Raw genomic sequence first — 22072 nt, forward strand, 5'->3', positions numbered from 1 at the left:
GGTGCTGATGGCCATTGATCAGTGGGCTTTGATCAGTGGGTTTTGGTCAGTGGTTGTTGATCAATGGTAATGAGAATTTGCATAATTAAGATTAAGGAACTGACCTCCCAGCCCATTGTTTCTGCAGTGAGCTGGTTTCAGTCATTATGCAAATGTACTGTTTATAAGATTGAAACCTGCAGTCAGCTGAGACTGAAGAAGTCACTTGGATGAGTGATGAAAAGTGGCCACTTGTTTGTCAAAGGCAATAAATAAAAGAACACAGCTGTGAATTATAATAAAGACTTGAATACATCAAAGTGCAGTAATCAAAGCAATGTGGAACATGTTTTGAGCTCAAGAGGTTGTGAAGGGTGAAGGCAACAGTGGTCCCAGTGGTAATTGCAGCACTCAGGCAGAGACCCCTAAACTGGGTGTGTGGCTCCAGCAGGTTCCTGATAATTCCATTTGTGAGGATAATATGAAGTGACAGTTCAGCTGAAAGTTCTATTAATAAGTCAATCAATAATATAATCACATTTTAAATGATCATATGTGGAAAAGTTTGAATCCTAACCTGAGAGTTTCCACTGCACTCTGTGAACTCTTTAGTCCAGCAGACAGAAGCTTCACTCCTGAATCCTGCAGGTCAGAGTTACTCAGGTCCAGCTCTCTCAGACTAGAGGACTGGGAGCTGAGAACTGAGGACAAAGCTTCACAGCTTGTCTCTGAGAGATTACAACCAGTCAGTCTAAAAAAATAAAAGACAAACTATAAAACAAATACTCATGTAAAGTTTGTTATTATATTACTACATTACATGTGGCATCTTTTTTTATTTTTAAAGGAAACCTTAATATTCTAAGACACAACATCATATGGATGAACATGGACAAAATCTTTAATTTCGTTTTAAAAAAAAATAAAATGACATTTGATCTGACCTCAGAGCATTCAGTTTACAGTTTAAACTTTGTACTCCAGCAGACAAAAGCTTTACTCCTGAATCCTGCAGGTTTTTGATGGTCAGGTCCAGCTCTGTCAGACTAGAGGACCCAGAGCTGAGAACTGAGGACAGAGCTTCACAGATTTTCTCTGAGATTTCACAGATGTTGAGTCTGAAAATAAAAACATTAAGAAAGACTGCTGCTAAAGTGTAATCAAGGTGTAATAACTAATCCTGTTTGTTTTGTGCTGAGTAGGTTAGTAAAACTTCACTTTAACATAGAAATGAATAAAAATTGTACAAAACAACAATAAATGGTAAAGTTTACCTTTACTGGCTAAATTTTCTCACTTGATAAAAACAAAAAACAAACATATAAACAAACAAAAGAGAATACAAATTCTGATCTGACCTCAGGATATTCAGTTTGGCGTGTGGACTCTCCACTGCAGCAGACAGAAGCTTTACAGCTGAATCATTGAGGCTGTTGGTACTCAGGTCCAGCTCTCTCAGACTACAGGACTGGGAGCTGATGACTGACAACAAATCTTTACAGCTTTTCTCTGAGAGGTTACAGCTGCTCAGCCTGCAAAAAACAACAAGAACGAGAACAACAAAACAATATCTATTATCAAATATAATCACTTTATATGTTGAACCTAGGTAATCAAATGAGCACAAATGAGTACACTACAATGCAAAATTAAATTAAAAAAATGTTCAAGAACTTAAGTCTAACAGAAGAAAAATATTTCATTTTAAACACAATTATACCAGTGTATCTAAATGGAAACCAGAGAAGAGCGGGTAGATTTAGTGACACTAGTTCAGTGTCTGCTGGCTCAGGCCTGTGAGTACTACAGTACTACAGTTACTACAGTACTAAACTTACTACAGTACTGTTGGTCACTTTATTAATTCTAATATCTGTGATTACAGTAAATGTTTTTTTTTCCATTTTTTATTTTTTAATCCTTTATTTATCCAGGTAAAAAATCTCATTGAGATTAAAAATCTCATTTCCAAGAGAGACCTGGCATCATGGCAACAAAAGTCACATACCACATAGGTATATAACATTTAAAACAAATACAATATCCCATACAAACATGTGCAAAATATACAATAACAGATCAAATACAAAAAGAGTACATTAAAAACAATCACACTGAGTAAAAGAGCTGTTCTCTCGTTCTTTTAAGACAGACTTAAACTCTCCCAAGGTAACCAATTCTGATAATTTCAGTTCCTTCTGCAGATTATTCCAGGAAGCAGGGGCAGCGTATTTAAAAGCCCTTTTCCCCCATTCTGTTCTGATTTTTGGGACAATCAATTGTATGATTTTGTTCGAACGAAGGTTGTATTGGTTGTGGTTTTTACACATATAAACACATAAATAAGATGGAACCAGCCCAAGGAGAGATTTATAGATAAAAATCAACCAATGGGAGAGTCTATGAATATGCAAAGATGGACATTTAGCAGCAGCATACAGAGAACAATGATGTACACGACTTCCATAGCCAGTAATAAAACGTAAAGCACAATGGTACACAGTATCCAACCTCTTTAGGTAGTGGGCAGGTGCATTCATAAAAAGCAGGTCACCATAATCCAATAAAGGTAAAAAGGTTGAACGAATCAAATGTTTTCTCACTTGGAGGGAGAAACAGGATTGGTTTCTAAAAAAGTAACCTAGTTTTAGTTTTAACTTCGACACAAGCCTTTGAATGTGAGTCTTAAATGACAAATTCTGATCTATAATGATCCCTAGATACTTGTAAGATGTGACCATTTCAATTTCAGATCCTTGAATTGTTTTAATCTTAGGAGACGTAGCTAACAACTCTTTGCCATTTGAGAATAACATAAACTTGGATTTCTCTGGATTTAACACCAACTTAAGTTGAGTTAAATGGGACTGAACGACATCAAAGGCAGACTGCAGAAATTGCAGGGTTTGTGCTACTGAAGGGGATGAACAATAAATAATTGTATCATCTGCATAAAGATGAAATGCTGCATTTGACAAATTATCACAAAGGTTGTTTATGTAAAGAGAAAATAGCAATGGTCCTAATATGGAGCCCTGCGGAACTCCTTTGGATACTGGGAGAAAAGAGGAAGAAGACCCAGCAGCACGGACACACTGTTTTCTTGCTGACAAGTAATTTGAAAACCAACTTACAGCATTTACAGATAGACCAATATTGTTTAGTCTATTTAATAAAATAGCATGGTCAACTGTATCAAAAGCCTTTGACAAGTCAAGAAAAAGAGCCGCACAGTAATTTTTGCAGTCCATTGAATCAACAATGTCATTAACCACTTTAATAGCAGCAGTTATTGTGCTGTGTTGTTTTCTGAATCCTGACTGATGTTGGGAAAGAACTGAATTTTTGTCCAAAAAATCTTTCAGTTGTTCACTAATGAACTTTTCTAGAACTTTTGCTAGAACACACAATTTAGATATGGGCCTGTAATTATTAACATCTGAAGGATCACCTCCTTTCAGCAAAGGGAGAACATAGGCAGATTTCCATATTACAGGGATCTCACTGTTCGAGAGGCTAAGATTAAAAATGTAAGTTATTGGTTCTGCTATAAAAATGTGGTTGTAAATAATTGCTCACATGATGGACTTGGTGCAGACTCTTGTTTTTTTTGTTTTTTTGTCAAAAACAAGCTGCCTTTTAAAGTCCTGCCCTCCCTAAATACCAACGTGTTTTCGATTGGACAATTTCAGTTACTGACAAGAAACAGGACATTGACGGCAATTTTAATTATGATGCCCAAGGTTTTTCCTCTATACTGGATATAATCAGGACAGTCATAGCAGAGAATTATATAAAAAAATGAGTGTGTACTTAAGGTGAGACAGAAACCAGAACTTGGATTATAAACATCAAGAAAAGATACAATCTTGTAACTGGTGGCAGATTTCTTTTCTCGTGCATTAATCACATATTTTAATCATATCTCTTTAGTTTAGCAAGATGACTCCTGACACCAGTTGTATGCATGTAGAATGTTTTCACAATTGGGCCTTAGGTTTTATTGCATCTTCACAGACGGTCCACTTGAGACTTGAAGATCTCCAGACATCCTGCTCTTAATGAGGTGATGGGTGGTCGTAACTTTTGTTAGAGTAGGAGGGGGTAAAGAATGAGCTGGACTGAAGGTATAGAGATTTATGATATGCTATGGAATGTTCTTTGTTTAAGAGTGTTTGGGCAGATATAAAATATTTCAGGGTGGTGTGCCTCCTCAGAAAAATGTTTGGTGTTTGATCTGAACGTTCTCTCCACTGCAGTGTTTTTCATATTTCTTTCTTTTAATAAACCTCACTTCAAAAGACACGCTTAGCTGGTAGTTGCAGTTTTATTTAAGAGTTTCCACAACATAACTGAGGTATATGGTTTAGAAAAAAAGAACTAAGTGAGCAAGCTGAGGATAAGGCTGAGGATAAGGCTGAAGGATCAGAGCCCATAGTCTTATAGGCTGGGTCTGGATTGTCCTTTGATAAGAGCTACAGACAAAAATCTCTCAGAAATGCTGACCGGCTGGACTGAAACATTAAAGGTATCATAGTTGACCAAGTGAGTGATGATCATTTAATTCCCTATTTTTATGTATTTTTAAGTGTTCTCTGAACTGATCATGCCTGATTTAATATTACTTACAGAGCCTTGTTGGAGGCTTTGACCACTGGCAGCAGCCTCAGAAGAGCCTCCTCTGAAGCAGAGTATTTCTTCAGGTCAAACACATCCAGATCTTTTTCTGATGACAGTAAGATGAAGACCAGAGCTGACCACTGAGCAGGAGACAGTTTATCTGTGGAGAGACTTCCTGATTTCAGGGACTGTTGGATCTCCTCTACTAGAGAACGATCATTCAGTTCATTCAGACAGTGGATCAGATTGATGCTTTTCTCTGCAGACAGATTCTCACTGAGCTTCTTCTTGATGTACTGGACTGTTTCCTGATTGGTCTGTGAGTTACTTCCTGTCTTTGTCAGCAGACCTTGTAGAAAATTGTGATTGCTGTTTAGTGAAAGACCTAGAAGGAAGCGGAGGAACAAGTCCAGGTGTCCATTTGGACTCTGTAAGGCCTTGTTCACAGCACTCTGGTAGAAGTGTTTCTCTGCAGGTTCTCTTGTTTCAGAGTTCTTGGAGGTTGTTTGTTGTTCTTCTACCAGATTAACTCCAGAGTTGATGAAGGTCAGATGGACATGAAGAGCAGCCAGAAACTCCTGAACACTCAGATGGATGAAGCAGAACACCTTGTCCTGGTACAGTCCTCTCTCCTCTTTAAAGATCTGTGTGAACACTCCTGAGTACACTGAGGCTGCTCTGATATCGATGCCACACTCTGTCAGGTCTGATTCATAGAAGATCAGGTTTCCTTTCTGCAGCTGATCAAAAGCCAGTTTTCCCAGAGACTCCATCATCTTCCTGCTTACTGGACTCCAGTGTGGATCTGTCTCAGCTCCTCCATCATACTTGACCTTCTTTCTTTTGGCCTGAATCACCAGGAAGTGAATGTATAACTCAGTTAGAGTCATGGGAAGCACTCCTTCTCTGGTTTCCAGCTCATCCTCCAGAACAGTAGCAGTGATCCAGCAGAAGACTGGGATGTGGCACATGATGTGGAGGCTTCGAGCTTTCTTGATGTGGGAGATGATCCTACTGGCCTGCTCCTCATCTCTGAATCTCTTCCTGAAGTACTCCTCCTTCTGTCGGTCAGTGAACCCTCTGACCTCTGTCACCATGAAAGCACAGTCAGGAGGGATCTGATTGGCTGCTGCAGGTCGTGTGGTTATCCAGAGGCGAGCAGAGGGAAGCAGTTTCCCCCTGATGAGGTTTATCAGCAGCGCATCCACTGAGGTGGACTTTTTAGGATCAGTTAGGATTGTAGTTTTGTGGAAGTCCAGAGGAAGTCGACACTCATCCAGACCATCAAAGATGAACACAACCTGGAAGTCTTCAAAGCTGCAGATTCCTGCTTCTTTGGTTTCAGTAAAGAAGTGATGAACAAGTCCCACCAAGCTGAACTTCTCCTCTTTCAGCACATTCAGCTCTCTGAAAGTGAATGGAAATATGAACTGGATGTCCTGGTTGGCTTTGTCTTCAGCCCAGTCCAGGGTGTATTTCTGTGTTAAGACTGTTTTCCCAATGCCAGCCACTCCCATTGTCAGCACTGTTCTGATTGGTTCTTCTCTTCCAGGTGAGGCCTTAAAGATGTCTTCTTGTCTGATTGTTGTTTCTGGTCTGTCTGGTTTCCTGGATGCTGTTTCAATCTGTCTGACCTCATGTTCATTATTGACCTCTGCAGTCCCTCCCTCTGTGATGTAGAGCTCTGTGTAGATGTGATTCAGAAGGGTTGGGTTTCCTGCTTTAGCGATGCCCTCAAACACACACTGGAACTTCTTCTTCAGTTCTAACTTGAAGTTAATCTGACACTTCTCAAGAGCCTCTGAAATAATAAACAAAAGCGGTTAACATGTCAGTATCAATGCCTGGGCAGAAACAGTCAAAACATTACCTGACCAAAAGGGTCCCTACATAGAAGCTACAGATAAAGTGTATCCACAGCCTTTCACTTATTTCACATTTTGTCATGCATTCCTTCAAAATGTGGTAAATTCACTTCTCAAGTCAATTTTTAAAAAAATAAAATACCACATAATGACAATGTAAGACACGCATGCTTGGAATTCTTGTTAATATATTAAAAACTAATAAAATGTTGCCATACATAATAATTCATAGTCTCGCCGCAATTCTTTGTGGAAGTACATCTGGCAGCAATTAGAGCTGCAAGTCTTTTTGATTATAATGCTTAAAGCTTGGTAAACCTAATTTTACGCAGTTTCTTTCATTCTTCTTTGCAGAACTGGGTCGGTGTCACACCCTTGAAACACCCGTAGCTAGTCAGGCCCCTGTAGTTAGGGAACAAGGTACCATAGGGCCCACTAGCTCTCCCTCAGCGGAATGTGCCGAGCAGCCAGGGAAATAGGCTGGCTGGCTGGGTGACGGTGAGGAGGAAGCATAGTCCTAAACACAAGCCCCAGGTACACCACCAACCCGTTCATGTGTCTAACCGTTTTTCCCCACTCGGCGACACACCCGCCGGGGGTCAAACTCTAGTAATTGGTGATTCTGTTCTCAGACATGTGAAGCTAGAGACACCGGCAACCATAGTCAAATGTCTTCCAGGGGCCAGAGCAGGCGACATTGAAGGAAATTTAAAACTGCTGGCTAAGGGTAAACGTAAATTCAGTAAAATCATAATTCACGTCGGCAGTAATGACACCCGGTTACGCCAATCGGAGGTCACTAAAATCAATATTGAATCGGTGTGCAACTTTGCCAAAACAATGTGGGACTCGGTAGTTTTCTCTGGTCCCCTCCCCAATCAGACCAGGAGTGACATGTTTAGCATGTTCTCCTTAAATTGCTGGCTGTCTGAGTGGTGTCCCAGAAACGATGTGGGCTTCATAGATAATTGGCAAACCTTCTGGAGGAAACCTGGTCTTGTTAGGAGAGATGGCATCCATCCCACTTTGGATGGAGCAGCTCTCATTTCTAGAAATATGGACAAATTTATTAAACCCCCCAAAATATGACTATCCAGAGTTGGGACCAGGAAGCAGAGTTGCAGTCTTACACGCCTCTCTGCAGCTTCTCTCCTCCTGCTACCCCCCCAAAAACCCATCTCCATAGAGACTGTGTCAGCTCCCAAACAGACAAAAAACAAACTAAAAACCAGCAACAAACAACTTAAACATAAACAATCACAAAGAAAGAACAATACAGTATCCACATCTGAACCAAAGAGTAACACAGTGAAATGTGGATTATTAAATATTAGGTCTCTCTCCTCCAAGTCTCTGTTAGTACATGACTTAATAATTGATCAACAAATTGATTTACTCTGTATTAGATTATAATATTATTTTATGCCATGTTAGACCCCTAATTAAAGATTGTGAATTATTATGTAGTTTTAGTTTGCATTATTCTCCTGAATTAGAAGAAGCTGATAACTATTGCATTAGTTAAACTGATGTGCATTATATTAAACTGTTGATTTATTGTGAATGAATGATATTGTTTTATGATGCATTATACTGCTGAGTTATAAGAAATACTGTTGGCAGAAAGTCATCGCCTTATTTGTCTGATTAGAAGAGAACAGAGTGTGCTGGAGTTTTCTGCCCCATCTCAGCAGGAGCAGATAAACAGGGAGCCAAGGTCGTAGCTTAGGCGCTGTGTGAGAGAAAGCATGTGAATGTTTAGGCTTTTTATGATAAGGTGGAGGCACCAGAGGCTATAAAAGTTTGAGCAATGCTCCACCATTTTGAGATCTGATGCTGTCTGCATACAGTTTCCATCTCCCACGTGTGTGATCATTAAAATCATCGTTTGACTCAACCCGGCCGGACCAGTGTTGTTATTGTGGTTTCTCTTGTCTCCATCCCCAATATTTTTGAACCTTAACAATACATACACACACACTTACACAGCAGTTAGATTCAGGGGTAGGCGAGAGTTCAAATAATACTTTGGAAAACGCTGTAACTGCAAAATTGTGCCTGCATAAGTTACAAGTTTGTTGTAGGACGTGCTGCTGATGTTCCAGACGATAAGCGAGCGTCTGGCAGCGACAGGAAACACCTGGCTTGGAGGCGAAGAAAATTTTCTTTTCTTACTGTGTCAAAAGTTGCTAACAGAACATTTGTGGTTTTGAAAATGCATGTATTGTATCTGTGTTGACGTATGAAGGGGGCGTCATAAATCCTACCGATGCTTTAAAACAATGGATGTGTAGTTCTGGGGGCGGAGATCTACAGCTGGTGTGTGCAGTGTACATCTTCCCACGCTGCGTGTGTTTAATTAAAATCATTGTTTGACCAACTCTGCTGGACCATCGTTGTTTTTGTACTCACCCTCAATATTTGAACCCTTAACAAGACCAAGGATGAAGCAGGAAAAACCAGCTTCCAGGGTCATCTACAAATGGGACAGTGAGGCTGAGGAGGTCCTACAGGACTGCTTTGAGACAACTGACTGGCAGATATTTGTGGATGCAGCTGATGGCAACATCAATGAAGTCACAGACTCTGTCACTGGATATATTGGAAAGTGCATGGATGATATCATCACAAAAACCACTGTCCGCATATACCCAAATCAGAAACTCTGGGTAAATAAAGACGTTTGCGCCAAGCTAAAAGTGCGGACCTCTGCCTTTAACTCCGGGGATGCAGCCCACTGCATCTCTCGCAGACGACCTCAACAACTTCTATGCTCGTTTTGACGCAGACAACAGCTGGCAGAGGTGTTCACCAACATCTTCAACCTCTCCCTGAGGCAGTCAGTGGTCCCCACGTCCCTCAAAGCATCCCCCATCATTCCTGTTCCCAAAAAATCAGTGTTCTCCTGTCTGAATGACCACCGTCCTGTTGCACTGACATCCGTCATCATGAAGTGCCTGGAGCGGCTGGTCAAAGGTCACATCTGCTCCTCCCTCCCTGACACACTGGACCCTCTTCAGTTTGCCTATCGGACAAACAGAGCCACAGAGGATGCCATCGCCCTGGCAATGCACACCACCCTCACTCACCTGGAAAAAGGGAATACATATGCAAGGATGCTCTTCATCGACTACAGCTCGGCATTTAACACCATCATCCCCTCAAAACTTGCCTTGTAGCTCATCAACCTTGGGCTGGGAACACCGATCTGCAGATGGATTCTAAACTTCCTCACAAACAGGCCCCAGGTGGTGAGAGTTGGTAAGCACACCTCCTCACCACTCATCCTAAACACAGGTACGCCACAGGGTTGTGAGCTTAGCCCCCTCCTATATTCCCTGTTCACACACGACTGTGTTGCCAAACACGAGTCCAACATCATCATCAAGTTTGCGGATGACACAACCATCATAGGCCTCATCACAGACAATGATCAGACGGCCTATAGAGAGGAGGTGATGGTGCTGTACGAGTGGTGTCTGGAAAATAACCTGACTCTCGACCAGTCAGGGAACACCAGCCCATCCACATAAACAGTGTCAAGGCCGAAAGGGTCAGCAGCTTCAAATTCCTTGGAGTCAACATCACCGAGACTTCTCCTGGACCCTTCACACAGACACTGCTTCACACAGACACTGCTATCAGGAAAGCTCGCCAGCAGCTCTACTTCCTGAGGAGGCTGAGGAAGTTTGGCATGAACGCCAACATCACCTCAAATTTTTACAGGTGTGCAATCGAGAGCTTGCTGATGAGCTGCATCACAGTTTGGTACGAAGCTGCTCTGCCAGCAGCCGTAAATCACTACAGAGGGTGAAGGCAGCAGAGCACATCACTGGCACGAGGCTTCCTGCCATTCAGGACATTTATCTCCAGCGATGCCTCCGTAAAGCACACAGCATCATCAAGGACCACAGCCACCCAGCACATCAGCTGTTCTTGTTACCGTCTGGCAGACGTTACAGGAGTCTGTCTGCTCGGACTACAAGACTTAAACACAGTTTCTACCATCAACCACAACACTTAAACACACACACAACACAGTCCACAGGACGCACTCAGAAGCTACTCTGTTTAATCTGCACTGGTCACTTCACTTTATTTATTTATATTTAAAAAAGTGCAATACTGTAACAACTGCCACAAAAAAAAACTTTTGTACTGTTTAGTTTGTACTGCTGCTCATTCCTGTGCAATATCCCATCTGCTTCCCCCCCTCCCATTCCTATTTAAGATTTTCTTTATTTAATCACTAGTATATATATATATATATATATATATATATATATATATATATAAAAAACACCCAGCACGCCCCTGCGGGCGGTTTATCCTTCAAGCTCGGGTCCTCTACCAGAGGCCTGGGAGCTTGAGGGTCCTGCGCAGTATCTTTGCTGTTCCCAGGACTGCGCTCTTCTGGACAGAGATCTCCGATGTTATTCCCGTGATCTGCTTGAGCCACTCGCCTAGCTTGGGAGTCACCGCACCTAGTGCACATATATATATATATATATATATGGTCCCCGTGGTAATTGGAGCACTAGGTGCGGTGACTCCCAAGCTAGGCGAGTGGCTCAAGCAGATCACGGGAATAACATCGGAGATCTCTGTCCAGAAGAGCGCAGTCCTGGGAACAGCAAAGATACTGCGCAGGACCCTCAAGCTCCCAGGCCTCTGGTAGAGGACCCGAGCTTGAAGGATAAACTGCCCGCAGGGGCATGCTGGGTGTTTTTTTTTTAATATATATATATACACATACATATATATATGTATTTAGTCAGTTAACTGGAAATCTCTTTTTTTCTTTTACTACATCTTATTATTATTTTGCTCGTTACTATTTTTCTATAAATTTTTTATTCTTTTATTATTATTTTGCTACTATACCATTCTGCTGAGTGACTGTCTTCTGCTCGTCAAATACATTTCATTGCGATGTTGACCCTGTGCTAACTTGCATATGACAAATTAAACTGACAACTGAAACTGAAAAAGTCAGAGCTCTTTTGAGCCAACCATCCCTTTAACACTAACTAGTAATGACTTCATGAACTTCTTCACAAATAAAATTCTTATTAGAGAAGAAATTACCAATAATCATCCCACAGATGTAATATTATCTACAGCTACTCTTAGTACCATTGATGTTAAGTTAGACTCTTTTTCTCCAATTGATCTTTCTGAGTTAACTTCAATAATTACTTCCTCCAAACCATCAACGTGTCTTTTAGACCCCATTCCTACAAAACTGCTCAAAGAAGTCCTGCCATTAATTAATTCTTCGATCTTAAATATGATCAACCTATCTCTAATGATCGGCTATGTACCACAGGCCTTCAAGCTGGCTGTAGTTAAACCTTTACTCAAAAAGCATCTCTAGACCCAGCAGTCTTAGCTAATTATAGGCCAATCTCCAACCTTCCTTTATATCAAACATCCTTGAAAGAGTAGTTGTCAAACAGCTAACAGATCATCTGCAGAGGTTTATTTGAAGAGTTTCAGTCAGGTTTCAGAGCTCATCACAGCACAGAAACAGCTTTAGTGAAGGTTACAAATGATCTTCTTATGGCCTCTGACAGTGGACTCATCTCTGTGCTTGTCCTGCTAGACCTCAGTGCAGCGTTCGATACTGTTGACCATAATATCCTATTAGAGCGATTAGAACATGCTGTAGGTATTACAGGTACTGCGCTGCAGTGGTTTGTATCATATCTATCTAATAGACTCCAGTTTGTGCATGTAAATGGAGAGTCCTCTTCACACACTGAGGTTAGTTATGGAGTTCCACAGGGTTCAGTGCTAGGACCAATTCTGTTTACATTATACATGCTTCCCTTAGGCAGCATCATTAGAAGACATAGCATACATTTACACTGCTATGCAGATGACACCCAGCTCTATCTGTCCATGAAGCCAGATAACACACACCAATTAGTTAAACTGCAGGAATGTCTTAAAGACATAAAGACCTGGATGGCCGCTAACTTTCTGCTTCTTAATTCAGATCAAACTGAGGTTATTGTACTCGGCCCTGAAAATCCTAGAAATATGGTATCTAACCAGATTCTTACTCTGGATGGCATTACCTTGGCCTCCAGTAACGCTGTGAGGAACCTTGGAGTCATTGTTGACAAGGGGCCCGTTCTTCGTACGTCGCTTACTACATACAAGATCAAATGACACATCCAAGACCAAACCATCTCGCTAACCGTGAGCTCGCTAATCCGGTTCTCCGAACACACCTGCTGTTGACGATTAGTACAGCTGGATGCAGTAATGTGACATCACTGGGTGTCGTAAAAGGGGCTACGCATCGAGAGTAGAAACATTGATCGGCAACCCTCTGATTGGTCGGCGAAAATGTCGAAGGAGCGCGCTCGGTATTTTTCGGCAGCAGAGCAAGAACTCCTGAGTGAGGGATTTCAGGAGTTTCAGAGTTTAATCAGAACGCAAGGGAGCACTGCAAAGGCTGCAAAAGCAAGGAGAGAGGGCTGGCAGAAAGTTGCTGACAAATTAAACTCGTAAGTAATTTAATAATAACAATAATAATGGAGTGGATTTATATAGCGCTTTTCAAGGCACCCAAAGCGCTTTACAATGCCACTATTCATTCACTCTCACATTCACACACTGGTGGAGGCAGCTACGGTTGTAGCCACAGCTGCCCTGGGACAGACTGACAGAAGCCAGGCTGCCATATCGCGCCATCGGCCCCTCTGGCCAACACCAGTAGGCGGTAGGGTAGATTTATCATATCACACCATATTATCCAATATTATATTACATCATATTATATTATGTTATATTATATCCTCTTTCACATTAGAGCCACAACAGGACCCACTAGAACATGGGAACAAGTAAAAGGGAAATATAAGAATATTCTACAGAATGGTAATATTTATCACTTATATTGCTTTTAGTCTCTTGGAAAGAGACCCTGAAATAATCTGTTTGTTTGTTCATAACAGCAACCAAGAAAAGGGCAGAGCAAAAAAAGACAGGTGGAGGTCCTGCACCCCCTCGTCAACAAGTTGGTTAAGTGAATAATACCCTCACGGGAAAATCGATATCTCTCAATGAGCACACTGTCGCGCTGAGCTAAAGGATCCTGTCTGTCCCGCAATATACGCTGGATTCTGAGGACTCTCCTTATCAATCTTGCACCTTCACAATGGGTGGCTCGCGTATACGGACAGGACATGGCTGCGACAGGCTTCCCAAATCCACCTTCGCTTTTATAGCCGTGGTCTCTCATCTTGATTACACGAAGTAATTTGCAATTACTACTCTGAAATATGAATTACATCTGTAATAATCACATACATGTAATAGAATGTTAATAGTACATTTCCCTTTTTTAGGAAATGACCTGTATGTATCTGTGTGACATCAATAACAGGATCAAGTGCTGCATTATCTTTAGTTACATTGATGTTATTTATTTATGGTGAAACAGTGGTGGAATATCGCTGTTGCTTTCGTATAAATGAAGCGGACATACCTGCGTGGCCGCGATCTAATCCTGTTTACATAAAGTAAACGCTTACGGCTCTGTTGCTATGACAGCAAGTCCCGGATGAGCTTTGGGGAACCGAACGATCCAGGATCACGCGAAATCGTCAACAATCAAATCCAGCTAACTTACTTAGCGAGGTACGAAGAACGGGCCCCTGGACATGTCCTTCAACGCACATATTAAACAAATATGTAAGACTGCTTTCTTCCATTTGCGCAACATCTCTAAAATTAGAAATATCCTGTCTCAGAGTGACGCTGAAAAACTAGTTCATGCATTTATTACTTCCAGGCTGGACGACTGTAATTCATTATTATCAGGATGTCCAAGAAACTCACTGAAAAGCCTTCAGCTAATCCAAAATGCTGCAGCAAGAGTCCTGACAGGGACTAGAAAGAGAGAGCAGATTTCTCCTGTTTTGGCTTCCCTTCATTGGCTTCCTGTTAAATCCAGAATTGAATTCAAAATCCTGCTCCTCACATACAAGGTCTTAAATAATCAGGCCCCATCTTATCTTAATGACCTTGTAGTACCATATCACCCTATTAGAGCACTTCGCTCTCGCTCTGCAGGCCTACTTGTTGTTCCTAGAGTATTTAAAAGTAGAATGGGAGGCAGAGCCTTCAGTTTTCAGGCCCCTCTTCTGTGGAACCAGCTTCCAGTTTGGATTCAGGAGACAGACACTATCTCTACTTTCAAGATCAGGCTTCAAACTTTCCTTTTTGCTAAAGCATATAGTTAGGGCTGGACCAGGTGACCCTGGATCCTCCCTTAGTTATGCTGCAATAGACGTAGGCTGCCGGGGGATTCCCATGATGCACTGAGTTTTTCCTTTCCAGTCACCTTTCTCACTCACTATGTATTAACAGACCTCTCTGCATTGAATCATATCTGTTATTAACCTCTGTCTCTCTTCCACAGCATGTCTTTATCCTGTCTTCCTTCTCTCACCCCAACCGGTCGCAGCAGATGGCCCCGCCCCTCCCTGAGCCTGGTTCTGTTGGAGGTTTCTTCCTGTTAAAGGGAGTTTTTCCTTCCCACTGTCGCCAAAGTGCTGCTCATAGGGGGTCATATGATTGTTGGGTTTTTCTCTGTATCTATGAAGCGCCTTGAGGCGACTTTTGTTGTGATTTTGCGCTATATAAATAAAATTGAATTGAAAATTGAATTGAAAAAAATATCATTAGAGAATCACAGAAGGAAGACGAGTACAGGTGAGCAGGTAAAAAATCTGTTGACCTGAAAGAAGAGTTGAACAGTTAAAACAGTATCTTGGTTGAGTCATATTTTGAACAGTTAATGGAGGAGGAGTAAGCAGATTTTGTTTGATTAATACACTCCTTATAAAACATAATATGATTATTAAACATTTCCTTGTGGATATTCAGAGCAGTTTTCTTATAAAGGCGTTCAAGTCGTCGTCCTTTTGCTTTCAGGAGCCTGAGTTCAGCTGTGAACCAGGGTGCTGACTGAGAGAATGATACAGATTTGGTTTGAGTGGGGCAACAGTGTTTAGACTATTGAGACTAGAGTTATAATAGGAAACCAAGTCTTCTTGGGTGAGCAGGTTATGAAAATGCAAATGACTAGAGAAAGCAAAAGATAGAGTATCAGGATTGATTTTCTTAATATTCCGAAAAGAAATGGTACGATCGTTCTTAGTTATAGAAAAGGTCATTTTGACATTGAAAGAAAGAAGCAAGTGATCAGAAATTAGCAGTTCATCAGCTTTGCAGTTAAAAGGAGTAAGTCCAGAGCAACAAACTACGTCCAAAGTATGGCCCTTAGTATGAGTAGGAAAGTTAATGTGTTGTTTAAAGCCAATACTATCGAGGCAGGATGAGAAATCTTTGATGAGAGGATGATCACTGTTATCCATATGAATATTTAAGTCTCCCAGGAGTTTTATATTAGGGGAAACTGTAGCTATGTGAGTCAGCAGATCAACAAAGTAACTTATGAAGACAGAATTAGACTTTGGAGGGCGGTAAATAACAGCCATGACAGTTGGAACAGGTCCTGAGAGTTGACAAACAATGGATTCAAAGGAACTGTAGACATGTACAGACAACAGTGTGACTTTCCAGTTCTCGCGATAGATTACCGCGAGACCTCCACCACGGCCGGACTTACGAGGTTCGCAGGTGTAAACAAACCCCCGGGGGGGGGGGTTGAGCGACGAAAAGTCATTGGGCTGTTGCCACGTCTCGGTCAAACAGAGAAAGTCAAACTTATGATCTGTGAGTGGATCCAGAATTAGATGACCCTTGCTCGTAAGCGAGCGGATGTTAAGGAGGCCAAAATTGACGTTGGTGCTGTCAGACTGGACAGAGGTGTTAGTCGACCTGGGCAGGCTGGCTAAAACACTGTGATCAACAGCCCTGTCGAAGTTTAGTGGAGGACGACGAGAAGTGGACCAGAGGGTCTGTATTGGCTTAGAGTCGTCATGGTGGAAATTCCGACGAGAGCCCCGGTGAATGTACTTTCGGCGAGGGAGGAAGGTGAAATCTGTGTGGAGATGAAGCGGCGGTGGAGAAGCCAGGTGAAAGCGGAGACGGAGAAGCTCGTCAGCTGAGTATTGGTAAAGTCCAGCACTAGGTCGGTAGACCAATGACATAAAAATCCAGACCCATACGAGCAAGACACAGATCCTGCTAGGCCACATCACGGACAGTCAGATAAGCCAAACAGTCAGGTGTACGGATCCAAGGGAGAAAACGGCCAAACAAACAGGCAGATGGACTACACCCAAAATACTCAGGCACTGTCACGGTCTGGCTGGGGCAGACCGTATGTGTTGCAGAGGAGGACTCAAACGCAGACCAAAACGTGGTGTGGATTAACAAAACAAGCCGTTTATTGAGACTAGCAATGAGGGTACAAAATAATAGGGCATCGTTGAAAACTAAACAATAACCTAAACTGGGTGAACTAATAACAAAACATGAAAAACCTTAACCATAGTGAACTGACATGGGTACCTGGAGATGAGACATGGATGAGCAGACGACCTGACAACGAATGACTGAAAGCACACGGGCTAAATAGACACAGGAGGATAATGAGGAAAGTGGCAACACATGGGGAACCAGCTGACACACATGAACATAACGACGTGACAATGGGAGAGTAAAACTGAACACGATGAACACAGACACACCAGACCTCTTCACAATAAGACAGGAAACAGTGAGATATAAACATGACAACCTGAACTGACAACATACGCCACAGACATAAAATACATGAAAGCAGGGGAGACTTAACATAGTGGAAACACGAGGGGAAAATAACTAGAAACACCTAGGCATGATAATGATAAACTTAGGAAACCTGAAGGCTACATAAACTAAACACAAAACGCTGGGTCAGCAGACCCAGGATCATGACAGAGCCCCCCCTTCAAGGGCGGATTCCAGACGCCCAAAACCCCGAAAAGACAAAACAAAAAGACAACCCACCAAGGGCGGGCGGCGGGGGCCCAGGACGGAGGGCCAGAAACAAGGCCACAAAACCAAAATGTCCATCAAAATCACAGGAGCGCAGGGAACAGTTCATGACTCCTCAGGGGGCCGACCCGGAGGGTGACGGTCCAGAAATCCATAGTTCATGTGATCAGGGGGCCGGCCCGGAGGCCGACGGCACAGAAGTTCATGGTCGAACAGTTCCGGGGGCCGTCCGTGCGGACGGCAATGGTGGCGACATGGAAACCGTTCAGGGGGCCGACCGTGCGGACGGCAACGGCGTAGAAACAGTTCAGGTGGCCGACCGTGTGGACGGCAACGGCGTAGAAACAGTTCAGGGGGCCGACCTCGACGGCGGTGACGTCCAGCTGGTGGCCGAAGATTCCCAGGTGCAGAGCGAGCCTTGGGCGGCGGCATAACAGCCGTAGGACCAGGCGACGCTGAAGCAAAGGCTGGACCAGGCGTAGCAGAGGCCGGACCAGGCAAGGCAGAAGCAGAAGCCGAGGAAGACTCGGATGAGGCCGAACCAGGCGAGGCAGAAGCTGAGGCCGGACCAGGTGAGGCAGAAGCAGAAGCCGGACCAGGCGAGGCTGAAGCAGAAGCTGAGGCCGAGGCTGGACCAGGCGTAGCAGAGGCAGAGGCTGGACCAGGCGTAGCAGAGGCCGAAGCCGGACCAGGCGTAGCAGAGGCCGAAGCCGGACCAGGCGTAGATGAAGACTCTGAAGAAGCCGGACCAGGCGAAGATGAAGACTCTGACGAAGCCGGACCAGGCGAAGATGAAGACTCTGATGAAGCCGGACCAGACGAGGCTGAAGACACGGAGGCTGGACCAGACGAGGCTGAAGACACGGAGGCTGGACCAGACGAGGCTGAAGACACGGAGGCTGCAGCAGACGAAGCACAGGCTGGAGCTGCAGCAGGCAAAGCACAGGCTGGAGCTGCAGCAGGCAAAGCACAGGCTGGAGCTGCAGCAGGCAAAGCACAGGCTGGAGCTGCAGCAGGCAAAGCACAGGCTGGAGCTGCAGCAGGCAAAGCACAGGCTGGAACTGCAGCAGGCAAAGCACAGGCTGGAGCTGCAGCAGGCAAAGCACAGGCTGGAGCTGCAGCAGACAAAGCACAGGCTGGAGCTGCAGCAGACAAAGCACAGGCTGGAGCTGCAGCAGACGTGGACGAGGCTGCCGGTGGAGCAGCTGGTGGCTGAACGGGCCCCTCGGACCCTCCAGCGGAGACGGGTGGCTGAACGGGCCCCTCGGACCCTCCAGCGGAGACGGGTGGCTGAATGGGCCCTTGGACCCTCCAGCGGAGACAGGAGGCTGAACGGGCCCCTCGGACCCTCCAGCTGACGAGGCATGAGGCTTGGCGGGCCCCTCGGGCCCTCCAGCTGTCGAGACATGAGGCTGGACGGGCTCCTCGGGCCCTCCAGCTGTCGAGGCATGACCAGCAGGTGTAGAGACCACCGGCTGGACAGAAGGCTGAGCAGGTGATGGAGCAAATGACTGAGCTGCACAGTGGGTTAAGGGCTGAGCTAACGGAAGCACAGGAATGTAAGCTACGGACCGGGCTGCTAACAGAGCTAATGACTGAGCTAATGACTGAAAGGCATGCAGTAGCGATGGCGGCGTGGATTGCAGACCGAATTCTCCTGAGCCCTCAGTAGAGACAGGGACGGGTGCAGGAGCATGCCGGACACTAGCCACTCCCACCCGAGGAGTAGGTACGGGTGCGGAGACGGGCTGTATCCTGGCTGCCCTCACCCTGGGGACCGGAACAGGTACCGGCAACGGCTGGGCAACTGCCCTTCCCACCCGAGGAGCAGGTACGGGTGCAGAAAGGGTCAGAGCCTCAGCCGGCCTGGAAACCAGAGCGGGAGCCAACTGGGCCTCAGTCTCCCCCACCCGAGGAACAGACACGGGTGCAGAGGTACGCTGGGCCCGAGCTGCCCCGGCAGCAGAAACACGAACAGGCAAAGGAGCAGGCTCAGAAAAAACAGTCTTAGAAACGGCAGGCTTAGGGTTAATATGTATTGGGTCGACAAAAACAGACCTAACAAAAATGAATCCGCCGTCCACGTCAAGTTTAGCAGTCTTAGCAATAGCAGTCTTAGTTTTAACAGTTTTCAAAATCCTTGGGTTAACAGTTGCAGAGCGGGTTGACTCGGAGATGACTGAAACGGACCTGACAGAACCTGAACAGACGGAAGTGGAACTGAGTGTGTTAGTCCTGGTAACGTAATTAACAGTCTGTCCTTTAACCCTATGTGCAGGCTTAGGCGAGCGGGAAGTGCTTTTCATCCCTCCCTGTGTAGAGGGAGTAAAACAAAACGGATCCTCCCAGTCCACGTCGTCATCCAAAAGGGAAATACCCCATGGATCGGAAGTGAGCTGATTACTGTTAATGTCAGACGGGACGTGAGAATAAAAGTCATTGTCACTCACCACCGTGAGCTGCTCAGCGATGTCCGGTTTATGGCGGCGTGCGCGCCGCTTCCTGCGAACAGAGGAAGCTGGCGGAGCGAGCGACTGAGCCCCTGGTGCACAGAACGGTGACACCGAGGCTGGAGCGTGAGCGCCTGAAGCCACACGGAGGACTCCCACCTGAAGCGAGCGAGGCTTAGATGCAGGCAACGCAACAGGCGGGGACTTTCGGCAGCTCTTGGGACCTCCGAGAGCTAGCCGAGTCCCGTGGAAAATGCGCTCGTAGTCGGGGGTACGCCACGGCTTCCAGCGGAGCTCCTCCTCCAGCTGGGCGAAGGCTGCCTCCCGACGCTCGTAAAGCTCGCGGTCTGCTGAGTCCATAGTGGTCAGGTCGTACTGTCACGGTCTGGCTGGGGCAGACCGTATGTGTTGCAGAGGAGGACTCAAACGCAGACCAAAACGTGGTGTGGATTAACAAAACAAGCCGTTTATTGAGACTAGCAATGAGGGTACAAAATAATAGGGCATCGTTGAAAACTAAACAATAACCTAAACTGGGTGAACTAATAACAAAACATGAAAAACCTTAACCATAGTGAACTGACATGGGTACCTGGAGATGAGACATGGATGAGCAGACGACCTGACAACGAATGACTGAAAGCACACGGACTAAATAGACACAGGAGGATAATGAGGAAAGTGGCAACACATGGGGAACCAGCTGACACACATGAACATAACGACGTGACAATGGGAGAGTAAAACTGAACACGATGAACCCAGAAACACCAGACCTCTTCACAATAAAACAGGAAACACAGTGAGATATAAACATGACAACCTGAACTGACAACATACGCCACAGACATAAAATACATGAAAGCAGGGGAGACTTAACATAGTGGAAACACGAGGGGAAAATAACTAGAAACACCTAGGCATGATAATGATAAACTTAGGAAACCTGAAGGCTACATAAACTAAACACAAAACGCTGGGTCAGCAGACCCAGGATCATGACAGGCACTTGCAAAATTCGCTAGATCACCAGTAAGATGTATCAAAGAATATATGAATAAATAATAATAAATAACACATATGAATAATATATGAATAAAATATAAAAAGATACCAGGGAGTAGCGGCAGCAAGCCGCGCCAGCGTTCACTCAACCGGAAACCTGAGGATCAGCACTATATAGCCTATTGGCTGATACAGTTATAATGGCAGTTTGGCTGGAAATGGAGGGAGAAGACTGTATGCCTTACTCTCGTGGTGCAATCGCATTGTCTCCTATTTGTTTTAAAAAGACATACTAAAACTGCAATCCAGTTATTCACAATACAATTCAATTTGGAGACAGATGGTGAAAGAGTATAGTCTCAGAGCATTCCCGTTTTGACACCTATTACAGCTAATCCTGCATTTACACCCTCCATTTTAGATGGGACATTTGATTGCTGAAAGGAAATGTGGTTGCAAAATGTGGTACACCTGTATTTCCAGGGGTTCTTCACTTCATTTCAACAGCTTAAGGAGAAGTACAACTTATTAGCCTCTGATTATTCACAAATTGCACTACTCAAAGACAAGATTACATGAGATATTTCCTGAAACGTCACCAATTTGTGATAAATGTCAATGTGCAGAAGCTGATCTGCTTAAAAGTGTTGTAATGTGTACCAAGTTACAATGTTTTGGGGTTTCTGTGTTTTACTTTTTTTCCAAACTTTTCGATGTACAATAAGACCCTGACCCCATTTTGATTCTTATTGGACTGTCGGAACAATCTAAAAAACGTAAGCGTGCACAGACTTCCCTCCTGTCCTATGGCCTAATGTTTGCAAAGAGACTGATTTTCCTGCTATGGAGGGGATAGGAAGTGCCCTCTCTGAAAACCTTGATTTCAGGACTGACAGATACTCTTAATCTGGAAAGGATCTGCCTATTATAAATGACAAACTGGACGACTTGGATCAGATTTGGAGGCCACTCATTGAGTATCTGGAAATTATGAACAAAAGAGAGTTTATGTGATCTTCACCAAAACAAGCTGATAGCACTCTGGGATAAGGGAATGGTGTGGGGAGGGAGGGGTGGGTTGTCCCCCCCCCCTTGTTTTTTGGTCACCCTTTTTGGTACTTTCCACTGTCTTGTTTGCTTTAATAGTTAATTATATGTTATTGACTGGAAACAGGCAATTTGGATTTT

General features: G+C 44.2%; 1 protein-coding gene across 1 annotated transcript in view; it reads right to left on the minus strand.

The window, feature by feature from the left end:
- Positions 1-22072, minus strand: part of LOC143414598 (protein NLRC3-like) — a 43632-nt gene that overhangs the window by 19463 nt on the left and 2097 nt on the right. Inside the window, exons 3-6 of the mRNA XM_076879323.1 lie at positions 4609-6400; positions 1338-1511; positions 924-1097; positions 557-730 (exon numbers count right to left, since the gene is read on the minus strand). Coding sequence (XP_076735438.1) covers positions 557-730; positions 924-1097; positions 1338-1511; positions 4609-6400 — 2314 coding nt within the window. The remainder of the gene's footprint in view (positions 1-556; positions 731-923; positions 1098-1337; positions 1512-4608; positions 6401-22072) is intronic.

Source organism: Maylandia zebra, linkage group LG3 (assembly GCF_041146795.1).
Source record: "Maylandia zebra isolate NMK-2024a linkage group LG3, Mzebra_GT3a, whole genome shotgun sequence".
In the NCBI taxonomy this organism is placed as follows: Eukaryota; Metazoa; Chordata; class Actinopteri; order Cichliformes; family Cichlidae; genus Maylandia; species Maylandia zebra.